Here is a 9,584-nt window from a genome sequence, read left to right on the forward strand (position 1 = left end):
CAGTCTCATCTGAAGTTTTCCAAAAGCAGGAATCAGTTTTGAAAATATTGTACTTTATTGCTGTCAGACTTAAATCATCTTTTTACATATTCTGGTGCACAGCCTAAAGTGCTACAGTACAACTCCACAATGTATTTTATGGAAGGGGGTGATGGCACAAGAAGATACACACTGACAGAACAAACTGTACAGAACATACACAGAAGGTAACGGCTATATAAGGTAGGTGTACAAAATCACTTGATTTGTTAACGCAAGAGCATGATTTGATCAGTTGGTGTGAACAGCACAGCTAGTTGTTGAGAGTACAACATATAGAAATAGGTCAATCTTTAGTATGAATGCAGAATGGCCAGCCCAGTGTTATCTCAGATCACATCAGACAAAAATGTTAGTGATGACAGAGTACATAGAAGGTCAGTGATGGCAGGGTACATAAAAAGGTTGGACCATCACACTGTATGTTCTGAGATTTCTTAGTTTTCCATTATTGTCCAATGACAAGTGCAAAGTAATATTTTAGACAAACAAAAGCTTCATAGAAAAAAAATATTGACAAGTACATGAGGTGATTTCACTGACATCGGGGCAGGAAACAAAATTTGCTTACATCTGTAGTGCTTCAGTCAAATTAGTACTGCGGTCAAACCTCCAACTGGCATGAAGACGGCCCTTTTATTTACAGCAGCATTTTAAACTAGAAAACTCATGAACCAAGTTGTTCTGCTCAGCACCCAAAACATAGAAAGGGCAAACTTACATGACATTTCAACACAGTCGCAGCAAACTAAACAATCGGCTTCCCTTTTACACCATGGCTTTTTCAGCCCAAAAGTGTTGTACATTTTGCCCCTAATTATTTTACAGCTAATATTAAGAGTTAAAGAGTATGACCTGGAGACATAGGAAACCAACATAGTGTTTAAAAATGTCAGAATCAGTTGACGCATACAAACTCTTGATGGATAACATTGAGTCCACAGTATGCGCAAATAGGTTACAAACATCATTGTATCTATGATGTCAGAGTGTAAATACTGATAACTTTTGAGAGTTCTGTTAGCCTCTTCTTCCCCCCTTGAAGAGAGTCTGGGGATATGTATTAGTAGTGAGGGGGGGGACCTACAAAATCACCTATAAAACATGTTATATCAACACACAACAACGTGATTAATAATTTAAAAATATGCGTGTCAGCCTTCAGATTCATCCCTTTGTTCCTGTGAGTCCTGCACTCTGGCCTTGCAGTCCTTCATAACGATTCATATCTACCTTGGTTGAAGGTCGGGGTAGAACACTCCATGGATCACACCTTCGATGACAACATTTGAAAATGTATCTAAAGGGGGGAAACAATATTTAATTCACCAGTTACCCGATTCTTAAACATTATGCTAATTGTACTGTAATGGTCTTTTGTATGCCTGCACCTGTGACTGGTGTATTCTTATTGCCCAGGGGTGAATTTGAGCCTAGGACTCTCATGTTGTAAACACCGTTTTAACCAGCTACGCCAATGAAAAGCTCAGGGTTCAGGGTGGATGGTATTTATACTGGGGGAGTGAGTTTAACCAACAACTCGCTGTCTACTCAAGACTCACATCACTGTTTCACTCGGTTACACACCCTAATGCAGGGCTCACTTGAAAAAGAGTGTCTCATTGAGACTCCTTATTAAAATAAATATTTCCAATATGTGCATATATACATGTATATACAGTATATATATATATACTGTATATACGGCCATAATGTTAACAGTAAGCTTTTTTTCTCAACATCTCTTCAACACTGCACGACGATGTTTCATGAGCCAAAATCCCTGAAGACTGCATGAATGGGTATCATGCAAGTGTCCCCTCAAGATCAATAAAGTACTAAATACCTACTAGTACATAGCTACTACCTGCCTACCTACTAAAGTATGCATTACCGTGTGTGGAGGGGAGTAGGTAGGGGTCTCTCAGGAAGAGCATGGCTGGCTGGTGGGTCAGTTTGCTAGATAAAAGCAAGACAGGAGAGATTAGTACTAATCCAGTCATAATCACTGGCGTGACAAAGCATGTGTTCTTGGTGACTCACTAACACATCACACTATGGACAATACAATGCAAATCACACAACAGGTGTAGGACACACGTTCAGGTGGGTAGTGCAAATTTGAGTTCTCACAAAATAAGAGATTGAGTATGAATGGTGTTCCCAGGGAAACACACTACCCCATGATGGAGAAAATTCAGGTATTGTAGAACAGGTACTGATACACATACCTTGATTCCTCAGATTCAGTTTCAAATGACCTAGAAGTTGAGGGAAATGGAACAATAACGGAAGTAAGTTACAGTTTATATCCTTCAGCTCATAAAAATACCACGTTCACTAGATTTGAATGTAGGTTGATAGGGGAGTAACTTTCTCCATGCAAAGTGTATCATTTCAGGCTGCCTTGCTTTTAAAGTATCAAAAGTACAGTTCAAAACACTCACCCACAACTTTCAGTTTTTGGCAGTGAGGGAAAGTGGCGGATGTTCAGGAAATCCCAGAATATCTTTGGAAGAACCTCATTCTCCATGATTACAGCCTTTCAAAGAAATGGACACAGCCATCGACACAAACAGCAGTTAGAGCATCAAGTATCAATTTGAAAATGCACTGGCCATTTACATTTGAACAGGCAAATTTGCTATGATGAATTCTGATTTTGATTCTAAATTTTGAGGTACACTGAGATTAAAAGAGCACATACTGCAGGTCTGCTGGCCAGCTGGTGACCTGGTCTAGTCTGTGTGCTGACTGGCACCTGGTCCTGTGTGTGCTGGGATTTAGCCTGGTCTTATGTGTAATGAGAGATGTGAAAAAAGGAGAGACCAGCACTCATGGAAAGCTATATTAAATTGCCATTTTAATGGGCAGAAAGAGAACGTTTCGGCGTGGAGCCTTCGTCAGCAAATGATTGATTGCTGACGAATGCTCCACGCCGAAACGTTCTCTTTCTGCCCATTAAAATGGCAATTTAATATAGCCTACCATGAGTGCCGGTCTCTCCTTTTTTCATTTGAACTTCACCAACCGGGCACCGGGACACTGTTACTCATTCAGGAGTTGTGCGCTTTACCTCTTTTTCTAATGAGAGATGCGACCAGAGTCTTCTATGGTGGGATGTAACTTGGTCATGTGTGTATTCTGGGATGTGACCTCATTGTGTGTTTATAGAGGGTTGTGACCTGGTCCTGTGTGTGTGTGTGTGTGTGTGTGTGTGTGTGTGTGTGTGTGTGCGTGTGTGTGTGTGTACCAGTGTTTTACTGTGGTTGAGTCACTAAATCTCAAGTCCAAGTCACTAAAGAAAGTCGAGTCCCCATTACTCTAGTCTGAATCCGAGTCATCAAGGTTGAGTCGAGTTCCAAAATGCTCTCCAGTGCTCGACTCTGGCAGTCAAAGAGCTGACATACACATAAAAAAAGGTATCGGTGATGCCGTAAGAGGATGAGATGCTCTGATATGATGACCCATGTTTGAAACAAACCCATCGAAATAGAGAACTGAAATAGAGAACTGATACTACGAGGACTGCTGTGAAAAGGGGGGGCTGAGGAGAGTCCAACTTCCGAGACTGAATGCAGTCGAGTCAATGCACGAGTCCCAGTCTGAGTCATCAGTGCTCAAGGCCAAGTCAAGTCACGAGTCCTGAAAAATCAGTACCTACGTGTGTGTGTGTGTGTGTGTCTGTTGGGTACCTGCAGGTAGAGCTCCAGACCATGTCTCCTCTGCTCCAGAACTTTGGGAATCCAGTTCCTCACGTGTTTGGAAGGAATCTCAGGCGGTCTTATACTCTTCTTCAGCTGAGAGGGACAAAGTTAGAGAAAATTATGGGGAAAACCGACGTGTAGCCCTTCCATTACTGAATGGGTGGCTGACCGGGACATGTGGACAGCTCCAACTGTCCTTGAGCAAGACACCTAACCCCAAGTTGCTCCCAATGAGCAGGTTAGCATCTTGCATGGCAGATACCGCCATTTGTGTGTGAATGTGTGTGTGAATGGGTGAATGAGAGGCCATCGCTTTGAGTGCCGCTAAGATGGAAAAGCGCTATATAAGTGCAGTCCATTTACCATAGTAGAGACCTGTGAATTTCAAACTCACCATTTTATGCAGGGCATGGAATTCACTGTAGCGCTTCTCCACAGTATGTTGTCTGCCATTCATCAGCACTTCAATCTTAAACACCTGCAGATATAAAACACACTTTGTCCATCATGTTATAATTGAATCAAAGAGCGGTACTTTCAACTATGATTTTTATTGAACCTTTATGTCCCCAGGGGGAGACCAAGGTCTCGTTTTCAATGGTGCCCTGGTTCGCCAAACATTCATAACGTTACGTCGATATTAAATTGAGGTGAGGAAACACTTGGCTGGCTTCTCTGCCTAGAACTTTCACACCCCATCATTAAACTGTTCTATCTAAATGAATGCAATAGCAAGAGCTAGCTAGCAAGATTACTGCGCCCAGCCTCCGCAAGGTATTTTCTCATTAGTGCTACAGCTAACTTAGTGCTAGCTAGATAACTATGTACATGTCATCTATCCGACATTCTATATTCAAACAGGTTTGTTGTCAAGCAGTTTTACTAACATTAGCTGTCTCTGTCTAGCTACTGTGTTTTATTTTGAGAAAGCGCTAGACTAGCTAAGTATTAGCCTGTATCAGCTATCTAGAGCTGCATTGAAGGTTCCCATGCAGCTACATGCGCTTACCGTGTATCCTCTGTCCGTCGCACTGTCCTCTGAGCGGAACGAGGGGACGGAAACCCTGACTGAGTGCATGTTGCCAAAAGGAGTCCAATAATTCCGATATATTGGTAAATAAGCAGGAACTACATGAAGAGCGTTCTGTAGAGTGACAGTTGAATTGTTGTTGCTGGCTTGCTGCCTACAGTTGTTCTTGCTTGAGCGATTACGCAGTCGAAGGTCTTATTGTTGGCGCCGTCTACCGGGGCGGAGCATGGTTGCTATTTGCTGTATATGAGCTCTCGTCAACAGTCAGGGATGGAGGAGTCATGAATGCAAGAATGCAACAGAGATGTTTATCCTTCGATAGTGGGCTAGATGGATGAAGAGGGAGAGAGAATGCCACGGTGATTTATTCAAGTCAATTTCCTGGACTTCATCAAAAAAGTACTCGCAGTGATGGTTCAGGTTCGCTTACAAGTTCATAAAAAGATGAGTGACCACTGAACTTTTAAAAACAAAAACTTTGAGTTGCAAAAGCGACAGTATAAATGCAATATAAAGCTAATGTGAATAATAAGGTAAAGGGTGACAGGATGACTGACATCAGACACAATATGATGAGGAATAGGCAGTGATTTTACGAGGCACTAGGCCTACTTTGGTGTCCTCAAGCAAGCTGATGAATGTAGTGCTGATTTCTGTCCTTGAACTGTGAAGAACAACAATGGCAAGAGCATCTAGCATTACAATATTCGAAATAGTCAATTTATAATCCTTAATTTACACCATTCCAAATACATTTTGTAAATACTGTAGATGTAATAACAATGTTGTTCCATCACTTGTAGCAAGTAATTCAAACAATATTTTGAAAACTCCAGACAAGCAGGCCTACAGTCCTGCACAAAACATACACATAAACTTTTATAACTGATGAATAATCTCTATATGTGTCCATGTGGAAGCCTACTTTAAAAGGTCAGCGAAGAGCAGAACCATACACAATTTATTCCATTTAGCTAATGTTCTTTATCCACCACTTTTGATGGAGGAATTGACGTGATATTTGAGTTTATCCTTTAGTGTTTTGAAGACCAGTCTTCTCAATACCTGCAAAGTGAACAAAAAAATGAATCAAATCAGCAGCTTTTTAATCACAATGTGAGCTATCAAACTGTCATGAATAGTGGAGTAACAGAAATTGACTCACGTACAACAATAAATGACAAGAGATAGGACAAATGCAAGTAAGTTAAAGTAAATAATATGAAGTAAATTAACTCACGGTGATATGTTACATCCTGACACATAAGCATAGTTGCCCGTATAGCGAACCTCGCAGCGCACAATATTGTTGCCGTAGTCCGACTCTGGGACATGGTAGCTGGGGTTCACACTGACCTACAACAGGAAGAGGCAGGGTAAAGGGGTGTTTGTGGATGAGGGACTTTTCATGTTTCACTCTATTTGATTTGTAGTGAAAATATTGTGGGAAAACAATAGACAGGTGAAGAAGACCAGTGATTGAATGGTCCTGATATACATTCCAATCAACACAGCCCCCCCCAATGAGGTATACAGTATACAATGTCCTTATAAGGAATAGGGTTATTGGAGTTTGGGTGAGGTGCCTACTGTGTAAAGTGCCAATAATGTCACCTGTTTTTGTAACTAACCTTGAGGACATAGTTTCCAGGTTTCACATCTGTGATGTCGATCCACTGGCAGTCAATGTCCGCGTTATAGGTGTCATAACATCCTGGGCTTAGGCCCTGTGAATAAGAAAACACCATCATACAATCTGCATAGAAGTGATGTCCTGGGATATGAAACCCTGCCATTTTTACACAACAAAATGGACAATAAAGCTTTTGAGTGTTTTTATGTGGGTTAAGTGTTGTGGCAGTAACCTGGCGGTGTGAGGTACACGCATAGCGTCGGTAATAGCCGTAGTCGCAGGATGTGTCCTCCAGGCAAAAGCTGGCCTTGTGGCCCTCTGCCACCCTACTCTGAGAGCTGGACTCCAGAAGGTCGTAGTGGCTGAACTCATCCATGCTGTGGTAATGCCTGCAGAATGGAACAGCAACAACACACAGTTATTTAACAATGTCAAGTTATCAGTCACAATTGTGTTCCTGCAAGCATTATGTTGGAGATGCAGAGAACAGAAAGTATTCTTATTGTTGATCCTTGTTTCTCCATCTATTGGCCTAAAAGTCAGAGCTTTTGCAGTCAATGAGACTAGAGAGAGCCCACTGGACTTACTCACACTACAATAATAAACTACAGGATGTAGGTTAATATGTTGATTGGGACTCTGCCAAATGTACTCCACACTGGGCAGTGGGCAGTGGTAATAAGTGCCTTACGTCAGGACATAGCTATGGACTGAGGTAGCTCAGCATGCAGACAGAGGTCTGTGAAATCAAGAGAACTAGCCACTTTGGCCTAAAGTCTCAGGCTCCCATTCCCTTTCAGAGTCTCTTTCTGGCCACACAGCCAGCCAGAAGTGCATTCCTCATGAGAAGCTCAAGTAATCATTTGCGTTAGAGTCTGATATAGCCATACAAATTTCTGGATCACTATTTTTACCAAAACAAACCGGTCTGTAAGAAAAGAAATTAGTCTACACTGATGAAGCAGTACAGTGGTCTGTAAGAGAAGAGCATCATGAAAGAACGGAACAGAAGAAAACAAGGATTTTGGAGACAAACAGGAGAAAACAGGCACACTGATACAGAGGCCTGCAGAAACAGGAATAAATAGTGCAAGACAAAGGTGGATAGACCACAGACACACCATAGAGAGGCCAATCAGTGCAAAGACAGACCATAATAGACAGGCCATAGATGGATCATAGACAGGCCATATAGACAGGCCATAGATGGACCATAGACAGGCCATATAAACAAGCCATAGACGGACCATAGACAGTTCATAATAGACAATCTATCGACTGTCCATAATAGACAGTCCATAGACAGACCATAATAGACAGTGCATAGACAGGCCATAGACAGTCCATAGACAGGCCATATACAGTCATCATAGACAGACCATAAACAGTCAATAGATAGACCATAGAGAGGCCATAGACAGACCACAGACAGGCCATAGATGGACCATAGACAGTCCATAGACGGACCATAGACAGTCCATAATACAAAACAGACAGTCCATAATACAGACAGTCCACAGACAGACCATAGACAGTCCATAGACAGTCTATAATACTGACCATAGACAGACCATAGACAGACCAAAGACAGGCCATAATAGAGACCATAGACAGTCCATAATAGAGACCATAGACAGTCCATGCACATCTGAGGTTGTACATATGAACCCTCTGGACAGTCCCTAATACAGACCATAAACAGACCAAAGACAGGCCATAAACAGACCATAGACAGTTCATAATACAGACCATAGACAGTCCATACAGTAGACAGTCCATAGATAGTCCCTAGACAGACCATAACCAGACTCACTGGTGACAGCTGTGCCATTCCCAGGAGTAGCGTGGTCTGCTGGGCAGGAAGTCGGCCGTGCCCTGGTTCTTCACCCGCTGTGGGAACCTCAGCAGCATACGGGTGTCGTAGTCTCTCACGTCCCCTCTGTAGGCAGAGCTTCCCAGCCACAACAACATCACAAGTTAACACACATACTCTTCCCATAGTGGTGGTGGGTCAATTACTGGAATACACTCCCCCCCCCCCATGCCAATTAGTCTCTTTTCAGACGCCTCCTCTTACCTCTGGCAAGGTTGGGTAAAAGGCAAAGTAAAGGATATGGTTGGATTCGTTCTGATGAGTTTAACAGTCTAACCGGTAATGTCTTTTCCTGTTAAACTGCAAGGGGATTAAACTGTTTACAGATGTCCACCGCCACACCCGAGTCTATTTATTCACAAATGCATCTGTCTGGTTCCTCTGGGAAACCCACAACACAAACACACACACACATGCACTCACACGCAACCACACACACACGCACAGGTAAGATACTAATATACCTTGACAAGCAGTTCTCCTCTGATGCACATCTGAGGTTGTACATAGGAACCCTCTGGACATACGCTGAGGCCTGGATGTAATATGGGTCTGCGACCAGATCAGGCAGACCTAAGGGGGATTCATTTGTCTTGATCACCAACAAATTAATTCTATGTTACGCAATATACTAAAAAATTACCCTTCAGTTTATTGTTAAATATTTATTCTTACCATGCTGATGATACCTTGTGCCATATCCAGGTCTCTGTCTGGGCCTTGGTCTCTCATAAGTGTCGTAATAATTGTAGTAAGGGTTATCAGGATCAGTGGACTTGTATGGGTTATATGGATCATCACCGGCCATTATGTCTTCTCTTCTTGGTTGGGAGGGACTGACAGTGGGCCTGTCCTGTGTCTCATTCTTTGTGGCATTTGCCTTTGTTTCAGCTTGGCTACTTGGATGGACATCTTGATGAGCATGTCCTCTCGAGCGCCTTTGAACTTGAGGTGGGAGCCAGCGTGGTCCGCCTGTGCGCGCTCCTGCGCCGCCGGACATCGTCTGGGTAGATGATCGTGATGGATGCTGTCTCGAAGATACAGACGGTTTTCTTGCTCCATCGGTCGCGTCTCCATCGCTAATGATGGTGACAGATCTTGGTTCCTCTTGATCCTTATTTGCGCCTCTTTGTCGCGGTGGCTGATACTCTGAGCCTTGAGTTAGGAGACTAAACACTTTGCCATTGTGCGCCCACTGTATGGTCTGTCGTAAAGTACCTGTTCCTCCTTGGTTAACCCCTAGCCTCGTCTCTGGGTGTCGTTGAGATTGGGCAGTTTGCAGTATGCAGACCAGTACACAGA

General features: G+C 42.9%; 2 protein-coding genes across 3 annotated transcripts; both read right to left on the reverse strand.

Annotated features, from left to right (window-relative positions):
• Window positions 1-46: 46 nt before the first annotated feature.
• Window positions 47-4,923, reverse strand: snx24 (sorting nexin 24). Of its 2 annotated transcripts, XM_084442344.1 has the most exons (8): window positions 4,756-4,923; window positions 4,141-4,224; window positions 3,735-3,839; window positions 2,487-2,581; window positions 2,271-2,300; window positions 1,934-1,998; window positions 1,273-1,339; window positions 47-1,089 (listed from the first exon to the last, which is right to left on the reverse strand). In XM_084442344.1, the coding sequence occupies exons 1-8, from the start codon at window positions 4,822-4,824 to the stop codon at window positions 693-695; spliced, it is 912 nt and encodes a 303-aa protein (XP_084298470.1). In that variant the 5' UTR covers window positions 4,825-4,923; the 3' UTR covers window positions 47-692. The 2 variants fall into 2 exon arrangements, with proteins under 2 accessions (XP_084298470.1, XP_084298471.1); XM_084442345.1 differs by having other exon boundaries at window positions 949-1,339.
• A 1,089-nt stretch (window positions 4,924-6,012) lies between these two features.
• loxa (lysyl oxidase a) lies at window positions 6,013-9,090 on the reverse strand (the record flags this gene model as incomplete). Its single annotated transcript, XM_084441852.1, has 6 exons — window positions 6,013-6,132; window positions 6,408-6,503; window positions 6,642-6,798; window positions 8,223-8,360; window positions 8,747-8,855; window positions 8,958-9,090. 6 exons carry the CDS (start codon window positions 9,088-9,090, stop codon window positions 6,013-6,015), a joined length of 753 nt encoding a protein of 250 aa, XP_084297978.1.
• Between the last annotated feature and the right edge of the window lie 494 nt (window positions 9,091-9,584).

This window comes from Borostomias antarcticus (genome assembly GCF_949987555.1).
Source record: "Borostomias antarcticus genome assembly, chromosome: 8".
NCBI lineage: Eukaryota > Metazoa > Chordata > Actinopteri > Stomiiformes > Stomiidae > Borostomias > Borostomias antarcticus.